This window comes from Crinia signifera, chromosome 4, assembly GCF_055691185.1.
Source record: "Crinia signifera chromosome 4, ASM5569118v1, whole genome shotgun sequence".
In the NCBI taxonomy this organism is placed as follows: domain Eukaryota; kingdom Metazoa; phylum Chordata; class Amphibia; order Anura; family Myobatrachidae; genus Crinia; species Crinia signifera.
The window spans coordinates 317,598,683-317,617,159 of record NC_139220.1 but is presented as its reverse complement, the minus strand read 5'-3'; the positions used below and the strand labels follow the sequence as shown (position 1 = coordinate 317,617,159).

Here is an 18,477-nt window from a genome sequence, read left to right as displayed (position 1 = left end):
ATTACAGAGCTCAGGACCGGCACCAGCAGAACAGCTGTATATTACAGAGCTCAGTACCGGCACCAGCAGAACAGCTGTATATTACAGAGCTCAGTACCGGCATCAGCAGAACAGCTGTATATTACAGAGCCCAGTACCGGCATCAGCAGAACAGCTGTATATTACAGAGCTCAGTACCGGTGCCAGCAGACCAGCTTATTATTACAGAGCTCAGTACCGGCACCAGCAGAACAGCTGTATATTACAAAGCTCAGTACCGGCATCAGCAAAACAGCTTTATATTACAGAGCTCAGTACCGGTACCAGCAGAACAGCTGTATATTACAGAGCTCAGTAACGGCACAAGCAGACCAGCTGTATATTACAGAGCTCAGTACCAGCACCAGCAGAAAAGCTGTATATTACAGAGCTCAGTACCGGCACCAGCAGAACAGCTGTATATTACAGAGCTCAGTACCGGCACCAGCAGAACAGCTGTATATTACAGAGCATAGTATTGGCACCAGCAGTACAGCTGTATATTACAGAGCTCAGTACTGCCACCAGCAGAACAGCTGTATATTACAGAGCTCAGTACCGGTACATGCAGACCAGCTGTATATTACAGAGCTCAGTCTCGGCACCAGCAGAACAGCTGTATATTACAGAACTCAGTACTGCCACCAGCAGAACAGCTGTATATTACAGAGCTCAGTACCGGTGCCAGCAGACCAGCTGTATATTACAGAGCTCAGTACCGGCACCAGCAGAACAGCTGTATATTACAGAGCTCAGTACCGGCACCAACAGAACATCTGTATATTACAGAGCTTAGTTCCGGCACCAGCAGAAGAGCTGTATATTACAGGGCTCAGTACCATCACCAGCAGAAGAGCTGTATATTACAGAGCTCAATACCACTACCAGTAGAATCGATATATTCGCACACACTCCTATTGACGATTTCAAGGGCTGTAATAGACAGCTGATTGTCCTTTAAATTGATCCTTAAATGGATTTGGGGAATTATAAATGTCAGTGGCTTACTCAGAGTATTTATAAATGATTAACCGACCTCAGATCCTTTGAGATTTGAACAGCCGAGAGAAATATTCAGTTGTGCTGTGTATATTCAACAGACAGCTCCAGCACCCCTGTCAGCGGTCGCCGCCTGTTGACAACCCGCTGATGAGATGTTTCACAGGGGGCGAGCCGTCCGTCTCCGGCAAACAGCGCGGATGGAAGTTTGCTGTACTGCCGGGAATCACAGAAGTCAGAACACAGTGCAAACACTCACCCAGGTTGCGGTGGCTTGAATTACCGGTCAGACGCCGGCTGCTTGTTGAAGATAGCAACACACTGGGGTGGTCACTCTGGAACGGCTTGGAGATTTTTAAGGCAGGTTGAGGTAGATTGTTAAGCGGTTGCTCTGAGTCGGCTACACGGAGTGCCAGCTGGTAAAATCCCTTGACGCGTTTCTCCGCTATGTGGGTAAGCAGCAGTTTCCTCAGAAGGTACCTCTGAGAAGACTCCTCTGATGTTGGACAAGCTCGGACTTATGGGAAAAACATTTGCTGCAGTCAGAACATTTATATGGTTTCTCTCCTGTGTGACTCCTCTGATGTTGGACAAGCTTTGACTTGTCGGAATAACATTTGCTGCATTCAGAACATTCATATGGTCTCTCCCCTGTGTGACTCCTCTGATGTAGGACAAGATGTGACTGCTGGGAAAAACATTTGCTGCATTCAGAACATTTATATGGCTTCTCTCCTGTGTGACTCCTCTGATGTCGGACAAGATGTGACTTCCGGGGAAAACATTTGCTGCATTCAGAACATTTATATGGTTTCTCTCCTGTGTGACTCCTCTGATGTTGGACAAGCTGTGACTGCCGGGGAAAACATTTGCTACATTCAGAACATTTATATGGTTTCTCTCCTGTGTGACTCCTCTGATGTTGGACAAGATCTGACTTCTGGGAAAAACATTTGCTGCATTCAGAACATTTATATGGTTTCTCTCCTGTGTGACTCCTCTGATGTTGGACAAGATGTGACTGCCGGGGAAAACATTTGCTACATTCAGAACATTTATATGGTTTCTCTCCTGTGTGATTCCTCTGATGTCGGACAAGCTCTGACTTCTGGAAAAAACATTTGCTGCATTCCGAACATTTATATGGTTTCTCTCCTGTGTGATTGCTCTGATGTAGGACAAGATGTGACTTCTGGGAAAAACATTTGCTGCATTCAGAACATGTAAATGGTTTCTCTCCTGTGTGACTCCTCAGATGTCGGACAAGATATGACTTCTGGGGAAAACATTTGCTGCATTCAGAACATTTATATGGCTTCTCTCCTGTGTGACTCCTCTGATGTAGGACAATATTTGACTTATGGGAAAAACATTTGCTGCATTCAGAACATTTATATGGTTTCTCTCCTGTGTGACTCCTCAGATGTATGAGAAGCTGTGATTTATATGTAAAGCCTTTGTCACACTCAGAGCACACATGTGGTCTCTCCCCTGTGAGACTCATCATGTACGAGATAAGAAAAATTAATTGTTGAATGTTTCTTCTATCCACAAAATAAAGTCACTTTAATCCTCCAGGTGTAAGAAGAAATGATGACTTTGGTTGGCTGGATCAGAGAACAACGTCCCCTTGAGCAGGATTTGGACTCAAAATATAAGAAGATGTTGTACAATCGTCCTGTAAGACAGGTAAAATGTAAAAGGTTAACATACTGTAGTACAAGTGTGATGTCAGGGTTATATTGTGTAAGGAACATTTCTATATAGAACACATATCAGTCGTGGGCCATTGTTTTATATTTCTGTATGTTGCCAAATGGCTGGGACTATTTGCTGTCAGATACATAGCACAGATCTCGCTACCTTACTACAGCAGATACCAGTTAGGAGTGTGCACCCGGACATTTTATGGGTTTAGTGCTTTGGCTCTGGATTGGTTTTAACAGAGATAGAAAAAATACTGATCCCTCAGTGTTATTGCAATAACTCAGCCCAGGGTAACACAAAAATAAGCCTTAACCAAAAAAGCTCAATTTGAAATGTGAAACAGAGAAAAATGGTGATACCCACTGGCGAAGAATTACATAACATGAATAAACTTACACAATATCAATTTTCAGATATTTTGGTCTCTAAATTTGATTGATATATCCCTCTAAAAATAGAGCTCAAAGAAAGACACATAGGGCAACATTGTAACCATAAATGGATAATTATTTAATTTCAATGATCCACTCACAAAGTTGAAAGAAATTTGCGCATATCAAAGTAGGGATTCCTCCCACCAATCAATGGAACTTCCTCCTTTAGTCCTAGGGCTCAATAGAAGTAAAGTGCAAATAAGTTTGGTTTAAAAACGAATGTACATTTATTCAAACAACCCCTTCAATAAGGGTACTGGACACAAACTGGTACAGATAACACCGCTCCCAACATTCAAGCAGCTCCCGGTTCCTCCGTCCAAGGGTCTGATCGATAGTGGCGATATGCTTAAGCGCGCTTTCGGGCAAAGATATACCCTTCATCAGAAGCGTATTCGTCTCCACCGAGCGGGGCCTTTTTAAACCCCCTTCAATTACATTTCACAGGTGTTCCGGCTGGTGTTTTCACCGCCGGAAGTGACGTATCGTATTATGCTGTGTTCCGGCTTTGTGTGTTCCCCGCCGGAAGTAGGAAATCATCGGTGAACCGCATCAAGTTATCCATCTGGAATGCACATCCATTTTGGAGTCCTTATCCTTTTATGACAGACGGGTCCATTGATAAAAATACTCCAAATATATGTATTTCATAAGTCCACATATTAAGAGTCCAATTAGGGAACCCAAAATACAATTAGAAGTATATTAAAATGCTGAATAAATAAAATAATTATATATAAAAAATCATTGCACACAGAAGTGTCACGTTCTTTGAAGCACCAGCTGGAGTGTAATGGAGGCTGGGTGCTTTAATGTAAGGTTGTTGCATCAACGACAGAAGGAGTGAAGCAATAGGATAAAATGAAAACCGGTTAAATAAATATACTGTAATACAAGTTGATACTGGTGGCACAAATATATACTGTAGGTTATGCAATAGTAAAAAGTCAATAGTCCAATACGTTATTGTAGAATAAGATGATGCTTGGTACTTGAAAGAATATTGGAGTGTTTGAAGAATTGAAAAATAACTGAAGAATTGGAGGTTTGATTAGGTAATTGAATAATTGGTTGAAGGATTGGATGTTTGATTGAAGATTGAAGAATTAACTGGAAGATTGGATGGAAGGTTGGATGAATAAAGAATAACAATGAAGAAGTTTGTCCTTGCTGGATTGGATCGTGGCTGCAATCAGAGGTGACCATGGATAATAACCGTCGGGATAGATAAGTAAGATATTACCCCTTTGGGGGGCTAACCTTACTTGGTCCGCATTGGCGGCAGTGGAGTCCATGGTGCACAAGAAGCAGTGAGACGATCAGCAGGAGAATACTTCACTTGAACACACAAGGATTGTAGCAGGAAACTACAGAGCCAGACCGGAGCAATGATGTTTAGGCATAGACTTCATTGTACTGACTGCCGGTCTAACCCGGCCAGTCAGGACTTAACAGGTGAACTGTGCAGCTATTGGTCAGCCTATTGACAGGAGAAGCGGAGCCGCACAGGACAGGCTGAGGTAACCGCAAAGATGGCGCCCGCCAGAGGGGCGACAGGTTTCAGCCGGCAATGAGTGTGCGCAGCTGCGCAATAGTCGGCATTCAGACACAGGCCTAACCAGCCACAAGCACACATGGTGGTCAGGTCTCATGCCGCTCATGCCCTAGCATGGCACCCAAGCACACAGCACCACTGTCACCATGCAGTGACAGCGCGGGCACATATACCCCACCAGGACCAGGGACACAAGCGGAGGTGAGCGCCATAGCATTATACATGCGGTTAGATAACCTAGGGCTGGGCACAGCACAGGGGATTTGGGTGAGAGCCATGGTGGATGTGACAGTACCCCCCCTTTTACGAGTGGCCCCAGGACACTCTTTAGGCTTGTTTGGGAATTTTTTATGGAAGTTAATTACCATTCTGGGAGCATGTACCTCAGAGGCATTTGTCCAAGACCTCTCCTCCGGCCCGTAGCCTTTCCAGTCTCTTGTACCAGATGCGAGAGTCCAGGATATGAGCTACTTCATACTCGATGCCCCTATGGGTAAAAACTTTAGGAGATTTAGGCAAGGCAAGATGAAATCTGTTCAGTATTAGAGGTTTTAACAATGATACATGAAAGGAATTGGGAATCCTTAAATAATGGCCTGATGAAACGAGGTGCAAACTTCATTGAGGGAACATGAAGACGAAGATTTCGGGTGGACAGCCTTACCTTATCACCTACTTTCCAATTAGGAGCAGCTCTTCTTCTTCGGTCCGCAAACCTTTTATACCTTTGTGAGGCTTTGGTTACAGATTTCCTGACTTTCCTCCAATGCTGTCGGAGTTGCTGGAGGGACAAAGTTACCGCTGGTACAGATGTTACAGGTACTTGCTGGAAATCAGGAACCCTAGGATGGAAGCCACAGTTAACAAAGAAAGGAGTAGAAGAAGAAGAGGAATGGTACTGATTATTATGCCCAAATTCGGCCCATGGTAACACCTCAGCCCAGTCCTCTTGGGAGGAGGAGACATGCAAACTAAGAAAAGTCTCTACATCTTGGTTGACTCTCTCCGTCTGGCCATTAGACTGCGGATGATATGCTGTACTGAAATTAAGCTGAATTTTGAGAACTTTACACAAAGCTCGCCAAAACTTTGCAAAAATTGTACACATCGATCAGACACAATTTCCTCATGGATTCTGAAAATGTCATTAATGAACAGTTCTGCTAATTTAGGAGCTGAAGGTAGACCTTGTAGAGGTATGAAATGAGCCATCTTAGAGAATCTGTCTATGACGACTCAAATGGTGGTATAACCATCTGATGGTGGAAGGTCAGTGATAAAGTCCATCGATAGAGGAGTCCAAGGCCTCTTGGGAATAGACAATGGCCTTAATGGACCTACTGGAGATAGATTGGAGGATTTATGTTGGGCACAATGAGGACAGGAAGCAATATAGTCCTGAACATTCTTTTTCAGAGCAGGCCACCAATACCCATGTGACAGGAATTCATAGGTTTTCTGAACCCCTGGATGACCAGAAAACTTAGAATCATGGGCCCAATGTAGAATCTGTTTTCTTGAGCTAGGCTTGACAAAAGTTTTACCTGGTGGTACTGGAACTTGAACAGATGTTACGGCAAAAGCAAGTGGATCGACAATTGGACTTTCTTTGTAAGATCTTGCTTCTTCCTCAGTCTTCCAAGACCTAGACAAGGCATCCGCCTTCCGATTCTTTGCTCCAGGAGAAAAAGACAATTTAAAATTAAATCTTGAAAAGAACAATGCTCATCAGGCTTGACGGGGATTAAGACATTGAGCATTTTTTAAATACAGCAAATTCTTATGATCAGTAATGATGCTAATAACATGAACTGCCCCCTCTAATAGATACCGCCACTCCTCCAAAGCCATCTTAATAGCTAATAATTCTTGATCCCCTATAGCAGGCATGTCCAACGTTGGCCCTCCAGATGTTTTGAAACTACACATCCCAGCATGCTTTGCAACAATTTTAGCATTCTCTAATAGCAAAACTGTGGCAAAGCATGCTGGGATGTGTAGTTTCACAACATCTGGAGGGCCAACGTTGGACATGCCCGCCCTATAGCATAGTTTTGTTCTGCCGGGGATAATTTTTTGGAGAAAAAGCCACAAGGATTTAATTGTCCATCAGCTTACACCTGGGAAAGAGCTGCTCCCACGCCAATGGCAGAGGCATCGAGCTCTAGAGTGAAAGGTATACTGACATCTGGTTGAGTCAACACTGGTGCAGAGATGAATTTCTTCTTGAGTAACAAAAAGGCATCAGCAGCTTTGGTATCCCATTTGGAAGGTTTGGCATTTTTGCGAGTAAGAGCAGTTATTGGAGCAACAATGGTAGAAAAGTCTTTAATGAATTTCCTGTAATAATTCGCAAATCCGAGGAATCTTTGGACCCCTCGAAGAGTATGAGGATGAGGCCAAGACTGAATGGCTTCCACTTTTGCTGGATCCATCTCCAGACAGGACCCCGATACAATGTAACCTAGAAAAGGTATGGATGAAACCTCAAAAGTACATTTTTCCAACTTACAAAAGAGAAAGTTTTTTTCTGAGGCGAGAGAGCACCTCCCTGACAATCTCTTGATGTTTTTAGACACTGTTGGCGAATATTAAGATATCGTCGAGATAGACCACCACATGCTGGTACAGAAGATCACGAAAGACCACCACATGCTGGTACAGAAGATCACGAAAGAGTTCATTCATATAAGACTGAAAAACTGCTTGAGCATTACTTAGACCAAAGGGCATGACAAGATATTCATAATGTCCATCTCTTGTGTTAAAAGCGGTTTTCTACTCATTTCCCTCCCGAATGCGGATGAGATTATAGGCTCCGCGAAGATCTAATTTAGTAAAGATAGGGTTCTTTACCAAGAACGGCGCCCACAATTTTGATCTTAGGCATCGCAAGGTAAAAAATCGCGTCGGTCGCATCGAATGCGACCAAAAAAAATCGCATGCGATGCGACCGACGCGATTACTGCGATTTTACATAGGAAACCATGTTAAATGGCCCAATTGACCCGATTAAACATAGGGAACAATGTTAAATGGCACAGACCCCAAATAGCCACCCTGAAGTGTAAAATGGCCCCCCAAATTGTTAACGCCACCCCACGATCAACGTCAACCCAAAGCGTGGCGAGCACAGCGAGCCCGCGAGGGGCGTTGGTACGCATCCTCCGACCTTTTCATACCCACACTATCCACGTCGGCGTGGAGTTGAGAATAGAAAGTGCCCCTGCGTGGCAAGCGCAGCGAGCCCAGCGAGGGGACGCGGATACCTTCACAGGTATCCACGTCCCCTCGCGGGCTTCACAGGTATCCGCGTGCGCTCGCAACGCTTCGGGCTCGGTGGCTCGCCACACTTTCTATTCTCAACTCCACGCCGACGTGGGGTATGAAAAGGTCGGAGGACGCGTACCGCCGCCGCTCGCCACGCTTCGGGTTGACGTTGATCGTGGGGTGGCGTTAACAATTGGGGGGGCCATTTCACACTTCAGGGTGGCTATTTGTGGTCTGTGGGCCATTTAACATTGTTCCCTATGTAAAATCGCGGTAATCGCGTCGGTCGCATCGCATGCGATTTTTTGGCCGCATGCGATTCGACCGACGCGATTTACATTTTAACATGCATTTCTATGTAAAATCGCAGGCATCGCATCTGTCGCATCGCATGCCATTATAATGGCATGCGATGTACATGCGATGCCCGCGATGGGCGCCGTTCTAGGTAAAGAGTACCAAAGATAGTAGCTCCTTTAATTCTGTCAAAGAGTTCTGTGATGAGTGGTAGTGTGTAGCGATTATTTATAGTAATTTCAATTAAACCCTCGATAGTCGATACAGGGACGCAATCCTCCATCCTTTTTCTTTACAAAAAAGAAGCCCGCACCTGCAGGTGACGATGAAGGGCGTATGAAACCTTTGGCCAAGTTTTCTTCAATATATTCTGACATGGCTTGTGTTTCAGGCACTGACAAAGGGTAAGTGCGGCCTCAAGGAGGTTTTTTCCTGGTATTAATTCGATAGAACAGTCCCATGAACGATGGGGAGGCAGTTTATCCGTGGCTTGTTTTGAAAAACATCAGAGAGAAGTCTTGATACTGAGAGGGTAACCCTTCTGGCATCTCAAGGGAAACTTGACGAGTAGGTGCCAAAGAGTTAAAATACGATTTGGAACAATTAGTACTCCAGGTTTGAACCTGGGACGTTACCCAATTGATACTGGGATTATGGGTACGTAACCAGGGAAGGCCCAGGACGATTGGGTAGGAGGATTTGGGAATGACAAAGAACTGTATTTTTTCTGTATGTAGACAAATTTGCAGTGTTAATGGTTGAGTTTTCAATGTGACAGTCTCTCCCAATATATGACTCCCATCTACCGCAGTGAGGTATACAGGGCAGTGAAGCGGAAAAGTGGGTAGGTGCCAACGATTAACAACATCAGTGGTGATGAAGCTTTCTGCTGCTCCCGAGTCGAGAAGAGCCAGAAAATGTCTGAGCTGATGTTTAACCTGCAGGGAAATTAGAAGAATACAGTCTTTGTTGTTTAGAGAGGTAATAACAACCCCTAACCTGTCCTCTCTTTTACAGGTTAGGTTCTGGCGTTTCCCGGCTTCTTAGGACAGGAATCGACGACATACTGGAGATCAGCACAATAAAGACAAAGGCGTTCATCTTGACGAAGTTTACGATCAGCTGGTGTTAGTTTGGAACGGTTGACCTGCATAGGTTTTTCTGTTGGTAATGAAGAGGGTTTGGAAGCAAGAAAAATGGGTTTGGGGTCAGCTCGATTTCTCTCTTGATTCCTCTCTCTGAGTCTCAGATCAATTTTGGTGCATAATGAGATTAAATCTTCTAGCCTGGGGGGCAGATCTCTAGCAGCAAGCTCATCTTTGATTTTGTCTGAGAGTCCATTCATAAATGCTGCTAAAAATGCCTCCTCATTCCATGCCAGCTCGGCTGCTAGGATTTTGAATTGGATCAGGTATTGACCTACCGTCCTGGATCCTTGGTGCAGCCGTGGAATTTCTGTAGCAGCAGAGCTGAGACGCCCAGGTTCGTCAAAGATGATTTTTAAAGTAGAAATAAACCGGGCATAGTCTGTTAACAGAGTATCTGACTTTTCCCACAAGGGAGAAGCCCAATTGAGGGCTGAACCTGTGAGGAGAGATATCACATAAGCCACTTTAGACCTTTCGGTGGGGAAAAGTGAGGATTGAAGCTCAAAATGTATTTCACATTGATTGATGAAGCCCCTACAGTTTTTGGGGTTCTTATCGAATTTAGCCACAGTAGGAAGTTGAAGATGAGCTGTAACTGCTGTTGCTGTGGACATGGGTCTAGGCGATGGCGCCGATGTAACTACAGGCCCCTGGCGTTTTTGTCAGGCCTTGGAGGGCATGAATAACTTGCTCCTGAGCGGACTCCTGTTGATCCAGGCAAGCCGCAAGTTGTTGTACATGAACAGTGCCTCTCCTGACCTGATGTTGGATCCATGGAGTCAGTACAAACTGTCACGTTCTTTGAAGCACCAGCTGGAGTGTAACGGAGGCTGGGTGCTTTAATGTAAGGTTGTTGCATCAACGACAGAAGGAGTGAAGCAATAGGATAAAATGAAAACCGGTTTAATAAAGATACTGTAATACAAGTTGATACTGGTGGCACAAATATATACTGTAGGTTATGCAATAGTAAAAAGTCAATAGTCCAATACGTTATTGTAGAATAAGATGATGCTTGATACTTGAAAGAATATTGGAGTGTTTGAAGAATTGAAGAATAACTGAAGAATTGGAGGTTTGATTAGGTAATTGAATAATTGGTTGAAGGATTGGATGTTTGATTGAAGAATTAACTGGAAGATTGGATGGTTGGAAGATTGGATGGATAAAGAATAACAATGAAGAAGTTTATCCTTGCTGGATTGGATCGTGGCTGCAATCAGAGGTGACCATGGATAATAACCGTCGGGATAGATAAGTAAGATATTACCCCTTTGGGGGGCTAACCTTACTTGGTCCGCATTGGCGGCAGTGGAGTCCGTGGTGCACAAGAAGCAGTGAGACGATCAGCAGGAGAATACTTCACTTGTACACACAAGGATTGTAGCAGGAAACTACAGAGCCAGACCGGAGCAATGATGCTTAGGCAGAGACATCATTGTACTGACTGCCGGTCTAACCCGGCCAGTCAGTACTTAACAGGTGAACTGTGCGGCTATTGGTCAGTCTATTGACAGGAGAGGCGGAGCCGCACAGGACAGGCTGAGGTAACCGGAAAGATGGCGGCCGCCAGAGGGGAGACAGGTTTCAGCCGGCAATGAGTGTGCACAGCTGCGCAATAGCCGGCATTCAGACACAGACCTAACCAGGCACAAACACACATGGCGGTCAGGTCTCATGCCGCTCATGCCCTAGCATGGCACCCAAGCACACAGCACCACTGTCACCATGAGGTGACAGCGCGGGCACGTGTACCCCACCAGGACCAGGGACACAAGCGGAGGTGAGCGCCATAGCATTAGACATGCGGTTCGATAACCTAGGGCTGGGCACAGCACAGGGGATTTGGGTGAGAGCCATGGTGGATGTGACAATAAGGAAGAGAGGAATAAAGTGATATTTTATTATAGATCCATTTAAATTATTTAAAGCACTGTCACTTTATTCCTCTCTTCCTTATGTGTGCAATGATTGTTTGTATATAATTAGTTTATTTATTCAGCGTTTTAATATACTTCTAATTGTATTTTGGGTACCCTAATTGGACGCTTAATATGTGGACTCATGAAATACATATATATGGAGTATTTTTATCAATGGACCCATCATAAAAGGATAAGGGCTCCAAAATGGATGTGCGTTCCAGATGGATAACTTGATGCGGTTCTCTGATGATTTCCTACTTCCGTCTGGGAACACACAAAGCCGGAACACAGCATAAAAGACTTTGTGACATGCAAAGTATATCTTTGCGATGCGTCACTTCCGGCGGTGAAAACACCAGCCGGAACCCCTGTGAAATGTAATTGAAGGGGGTTTAAAAAGGCCCCGCTCGGTGGTGACGAATACGCTTCTGAGGAAGGGCATATCTTTGGCTTAAGTATATTGCCACTATCGATCGGACCCTTGGACGGAGGAACCGGGAGCCCCTTGAATGTTGGGAGTGGTGTTATCTGTACCAGTTTGTGTCCAGTACCCTTATTGAAGGGCTTTTACGCTTTGAGAATTCCTGTATCATGTGAGTTGTTTGAATAAATGTACATTCGTTTTTAACCAAACTTATTTGCACTGTATCCACTTCTATTGAGCACTAGGACTAAAGGAGGAAGTTCCATTGATTGGTGGGAGGAATCCCTACTTTGATATGCGCAAATTTCTTTCAACTTTGTGAGTGGATCATTGAAATTAAATAATTATCCATTTATGGTTACAATGTTGCACTATGTATCTTTTCTTTGAGCTCTATTTTTAGAGGGATATATCAATCGAATTTAGACACGCAAATATCTGAAAATTAATATTGTGTAAGTTTATTCATGTTATGTAATTCGTCGCCAGTGGGTGTCACCATTTTTCTCTGTTTCTGGATTAGTTTTGCCAAAACCACCCTCCCAGGTTTTTTTGTTTTGGTTTTGGATCTTTTTTTTTTTTTTTAAATAATAGAAACATAAAATTGAATTAATGTTTTTTGGTTCCTACAGTATTATTACAACAATGACATTCATTTCCACTCATTTCCCATCTATTCTGAACAGCTCACAACTCACACCATTGCTTTTTAGGCCAAAATGTAGCAAAGTAGCTGGATGACCAACAAAAGCCCAGGACACACGGGGCGACGCTGCCTCCATGCTGAGTGAGGTGCAAAAGCACAGATCGCTCAGCACACATGGCGGCACACAAGCGATGCACCTGTGATGTGTGCTGAGCAATCTGTATATCTAATGTAGGATAAGCAGGATAGACAGTGCATGCATCACCATCGCTATACAGTGTACACACGGGGTGACGCTGCCTCCATGCTGAGTGAGGTGCTAAAGCACAGATCGCTCAGCACACATGGCGGCACACAAGCGATGCACCCGTGATGTATGCTGAGCAATCTGTATATCTAATGTAGGATAAGCAGGATAGACAGTGCATGCATCACCATCGCAAAATGGTGTACACACGGGGCGATGCTGCCTCCATGCTGAGTGAGGAGCTAAAGCACAGATCGCTCAGCACACATGGCGGCACACAAGCGATGCACCTGTGATGTGTGCTGAGCAATCTGTGCATCTACTGTAGGATAAGCAGGATAGACAGTGCATGCATCACCATAGCTGAATGGTGTACACACGGTACTCCATGCTGAGTGAGGTGCTAAAGCACAGATCGCTCAGCACACATGGTAGCACACAAGTGATGCACCCGTGATGTGTGCTGAGCAATCTGTGCATCTAATGTCGGATAAGCAGGATAGACAGTGCATGCATCACCATCGCTATAGGGTGTACACACGGGGCAACGCTGCCTCCATGCTGAGTGAGGTGCTAAAGCACAGATCGTTCAGCACACATGGTGGCACACAAGCGATGCATCTAATGCATCTAATGTAGGATAAGCAGGATAGACAGTGCATGCATCACCATCGCTATACGTTGTACACACGGGGCGACGCTGCCTCCATGCTGAGTGAGGAGCTAAAGCATAGATCGCTCAGCACACATGGCGGCACACAAGTGATGCACCCGTGATGTGTACTGAGCAATCTGTATATCTAATGTAAGATAAGCAGGATAGACAGTGCATGTGTCACCATCGCTATAGGGTGTACACACGGGGCGATGCTGCCTCCATGCTGAGTGAGGTGCTAAAGCACAGATCGCTCAGCACACATCGCTCAGCAGACATGGCGGCACAGAAGAGATGCACCTGTGATGTGTGCTGAGCAATCTGTGCATCTAATGTAGGATAAGCAGGATAGACAGTGCATGCATCACCATCGCTATAGGGTGTACACACAGGGCGACGCTGCCTCCATGCTGAGTGAGGTGCTAAAGCACAGATCACTCAGCACACATGGCGGCACACAAGCGATGCACATGTCATGTGTGCTGAGCAATCTGTGCATCGAATGTAGGATAAGCAGGATAGACAGTGCATGCATCACCATCGCTATGGGGTGTACACACGGGGCGACGCAGCCTCCATGCTGAGTGAGGTGCTAAAGCACAGATCGCTCAGCACACATGGCGGCACACAAGCGATGCACCCGTGATGTGTACCGAGCAATCTGTGCATCTAATGTAGGATAAGCAGGATAGGAAGTGCATGCATCACCATCACTATACGGTGTACACACTGGGCGACGCTGCCTCCATGCTGAGTGAGGTGCTAAAGCTTAGATCGCTCAGCACACATGGCGGCACACAAGCGATGCACCCGTGATGTGTGCGGAGCAATCTTTATATCTAATGTAGGATAAGCAGGATAGACAGTGCATGCATCACCATCGCAAAATGGTGTACACATGGGGCGACGCTGCCTCCATGCTGAGTGAGGAGCTAAAGCACAGATCGTTCAGCACACATGGCGGCACACAAGCGATGCACCCGTGATGTGTGCTGAGCAATCTGTGCAGCTAATGTAGGATAAGCAGGATAGACAGTGCATGCATCACCATCGCTATACGGTGTACACACTGGGCGACGCTGCCTCCATGCTGAGTGAGGTGCTAAAGCTTAGATCGCTCAGCACACATGGCGGCACACAAGCGATGCACCCGTGATGTGTGCTGAGCAATCTTTATATCTAATGTAGGATAAGCAGGATAGACAGTGCATGCATCACCATCGCAAAATGGTGTACACATGGGGCGACGCTGCCTCCATGCTGAGTGAGGAGCTAAAGCACAGATCGTTCAGCACACATGGCGGCACACAAGCGATGCACCCGTGATGTGTGCTGAGCAATCTGTGCATCTAATGTAGGATAAGCAGGATAGACAGTGCATGCATCACCATCGCTATAGGGTGTACACACAGGGCGACACTGCCTCCATGCTGAGTGAGGTGCTAAAGCACAGATCGCTCAGCCAACATACCGGCACACAAGCGATGCACCTGCGATGTGTGCTGAGCAATCTGTGCATCTAATGTAGGATAAGCAGGATAGACAGTGCATGCATCACCATCGCTATAGGGTGTACACACGGGGTGACGCTGCCTCCATGCTGAGTGAGGTGCTAAAGCACAGATCGCTCAGCACACATGGTAGCACACAAGTGATGCACCTGTGATGTGTGCTGAGCAATCTGTGCATCTAATGTAGGATAAGCAGGATAGACAGTGCATGCATCACCATCGCTATAGGGTGTACACACGGGGTGACGCTGCCTCCATGCTGAGTGAGGTGCTAAAGCACAGATCGTCAGCACACATGGTGGCACACAAGCGATGCACCTGTGATGTGTGCTGAGCAATCTGTGCATCTAATGTAGGATAAGCAGGATAGACAGTGCATGCATCACCATCGCTATAGGGTGTACACACAGGGCGACACTGCCTCCATGCTGAGTGAGGTGCTAAAGCACAGATCGCTCAGCCAACATACCGGCACACAAGCGATGCACCTGCGATGTGTGCTGAGCAATCTGTGCATCTACTGTAGGATAAGCAGAATAGACAGTGCATGTATCACCATCGATATAGGGTGTACACACGGGGCGACGCTGCCTCCATGCCGAGTGAGGTGCTAAAGCACTGATCGCTCAGCACACATGGCGGCACAGAAGAAATGCACCCGTGATGTGTGCTGAGCAATCTGTGCATCTAATGTAGGATAAGCAGGATAGACAGTGCATGCATCACCATCACTATACAGTGTACACATGGGGGTGACGCTGCCTCCATGCTGAGTGAGGTGCTAAAGCACAGATCGCTCAGCCAACATAGCGGCACACAAGCGATGCACCTGCGATGTGTGCTGAGCAATCTGTGCATCTAATGTAGGATAAGCAGGATAGACAGTGCATGCATCACCATCGCTATACGGTGTACACACGGGGCGATGCTGCCTCCGTGCTGAGTGAGGTGCTAAAGCACAGATCGCTCAGCACACATGGCAGCACACAAGCGATGCACCTGTGATGTGTGCCGAGCACTCTGTATATCTAATGTAGGATAAGCAGGATAGACAGTGCATGCATCACCATTGCTATACGGTGTACACACTGGGCGACGCTGCCTCCATGCTGAGTGAGGTGCTAAAGCACAGATCGCTCAGCACACATGGCGGCACACAAGCGATGCACCCGTGATGTATGCTGAGCAGTCTGTATATCTAATGTAGGATTAGCAGGATAGACAGTGCATGCATCACCATCGCAAAATGGTGTACACATGGGGCGACGCTGCCTCCATGCTGAGTGAGGAGCTAAAGCACAGATCGCTCAGCACACATGGCGGCACACAAGCGATGCACCCGTGATGTGTGCTGAGCAATCTGTGCATCTAATGTAGGATAAGCAGGATAGACAGTGCATGCATCACCATCGCTATAGGGTGTACACACAGGGCGACACTGCCTCCATGCTGAGTGAGGTGCTAAAGCACAGATCGCTCAGCACACATGGTAGCACACAAGTGATGCACCTGTGATGTGTGCTGAGCAATCTGTGCATCTAATGTAGGATAAGCAGGATAGACAGTGCATGCATCACCATCGCTATAGGGTGTACACACGGGGCGATGCTGCCTCCATGCTGAGTGAGGTGCTAAAGCACAGATCGCTCAGCACACATGGCGGCACACAAGCGATGCACCCGTGATGCGTGGTGAGCAATCTGTGCATCTAATGTAGGATAAGCAGGATAGGCAGTGCATGCATCACCATCACTATAGTGTGTACACACGGGGTGACGCTGCCTCCATGCTGAGTGAGGTGCTAAAGCACAGATCGTCAGCACACATGGTGGCACACAAGCGATGCACCTGTGATGTGTGCTGAGCAATCTGTGCATCTAATGTAGGATAAGCAGGATAGACAGTGCATGCATCACCATCGCAAAATGGTGTACACATGGGGCGACGCTGCCTCCATGCTGAGTGAGGAGCTAAAGCACAGATCGCTCAGCACACATGGCGGCACACAAGCGATGCACCCGTGATGTGTGCTGAGCAATCTGTGCATCTAATGTAGGATAAGCAGGATAGACAGTGCATGCATCACCATCGCTATAGGGTGTACACACAGGGCGACACTGCCTCCATGCTGAGTGAGGTGCTAAAGCACAGATCGCTCAGCACACATGGTAGCACACAAGTGATGCACCTGTGATGTGTGCTGAGCAATCTGTGCATCTAATGTAGGATAAGCAGGATAGACAGTGCATGCATCACCATCGCTATAGGGTGTACACACGGGGTGACGCTGCCTCCATGCTGAGTGAGGTGCTAAAGCACAGATCGTCAGCACACATGGCGGCACACAAGCGATGCACCCGTGATGTGTGCTGAGCAATCTGTGCATGTAATGTAGGATAAGCAGGATAGACAGTGCATGCATCACCATCGCTATATGGTGTACACACGGGGCGACGCTGCCTCCATGCTGAGTGAGGTGCTAAAGCATAGATCGCTCGGCACACAAGCGATGCACCTGTTATGTGTGCTGAGCAATCTGTGCATCTAATGTATGATAAGCAGGATAGACAGTGCATGCATCACCATCGTTACATGGTGTAAACACAAAGCAATCCGTGCTTTATTTCAAGGTGATCTGGCACTTGCAACATCCAGGAGTGGCACTGCCGTGGCAGACAGGATGGTAGTTTTATAAACTGCCAAAAAATGCTCCAAGGAGCATATAATGCAAAGAAAAGAGGTGCAAGATGGAGCTGTCCTTGGTCCCTCCCACCAGCCCTTATGTTGTATAAACAGGACACGCACCCTTTAACAAACCAATCATTTCAGCAACAGGTGGTCTCCCAGGAAAAGCTCATCAAGTTCTCAGAATCATAGCAATCTACAATCATGTCATTTCCATATTTGATGACTTTTCACATTATGGCCCTTATTCTGATTAGTCGGACGGCTGCGTGTGCGGACGGACGGCTGATGTTTTGTGTTGGCGCTGAGGCGTTTCTGCACATGTGCGAAGCCTCGCACGTCCGAACACGGCGAGAAATCTATGCAGAAAACGATTGTATGGAACCATTCGAAGGGCTGTTTGGGGTCATTACCATATGCGTACGCCCTGCGTTTCATTGGCTTTCCCATGAAAACGCAGGGCGTATGTATGGTAATCCGGCTGTGATGCACCTGTGGGGGGCGGACAGCTGACATAGCCGGTTGTCAGCTGCCTGCCCATATCCCGACTTTCACAGGTGGGGCTAAGAACACTTGGTGCCCGTCCGAAATACGCATCCGTCCGATTGGACCAGAATAAGGCCCTATGAGAAGAGGCAAGAGGTAGAGGAAAGTGTCAAGAAGTTGATTAAAAATGAGAGAGGCACATGCAGTCATGCAGTCAGAGACAACACACAGGGCGTCACCTCCACTCCTATCTTGGTAAGGAAAACAAAAAGGACTTTACACAAGCAAATGTATAATTACTACATTACTGGACAAACTAAAAAACTGGGGTCCAAACCCTCCAACTTTGTACCCCATTCTCCATTTATAGGGATTATGATAATCTTGGATTTATATAAATAAATAATGGCTCAAAATTGGATATTTTCCCCTCCACAGAGTCTGGAGACTTATTTTGTGAAAAATCTCTC

At 46.3% G+C, this 18,477-nt stretch overlaps 1 protein-coding gene and 1 long non-coding RNA gene across 2 annotated transcripts; both read right to left on the bottom strand.

The window, feature by feature from the left end:
* Nucleotides 1-673: 673 nt before the first annotated feature.
* LOC146075905 (uncharacterized) lies at nucleotides 674-17,754 on the bottom strand. Its single transcript, XM_083185590.1, has 2 exons — nucleotides 17,642-17,754; nucleotides 674-2,695 (listed from the first exon to the last, which is right to left on the bottom strand). The coding sequence occupies exon 2, from the start codon at nucleotides 2,522-2,524 to the stop codon at nucleotides 1,487-1,489; it is 1,038 nt and encodes a 345-aa protein (XP_083041716.1). The 5' UTR covers nucleotides 2,525-2,695; nucleotides 17,642-17,754; the 3' UTR covers nucleotides 674-1,486.
* Nucleotides 4,967-6,380, bottom strand: LOC146072851 (uncharacterized). Its single transcript, XR_014473248.1, has 3 exons — nucleotides 6,258-6,380; nucleotides 5,378-5,555; nucleotides 4,967-5,200 (listed from the first exon to the last, which is right to left on the bottom strand). It is a non-coding gene; the product is annotated as an uncharacterized LOC146072851 (long non-coding RNA).
* Nucleotides 17,755-18,477: the final 723 nt, after the last annotated feature.

Bases quoted from the DNA above. Each gene is read 5' to 3' on its own strand.
- LOC146075905 (XM_083185590.1), bottom strand. From the start codon at position 2,524: ATGATGAGTCTCACAGGGGAGAGACCACATGTGTGCTCTGAGTGTGAC.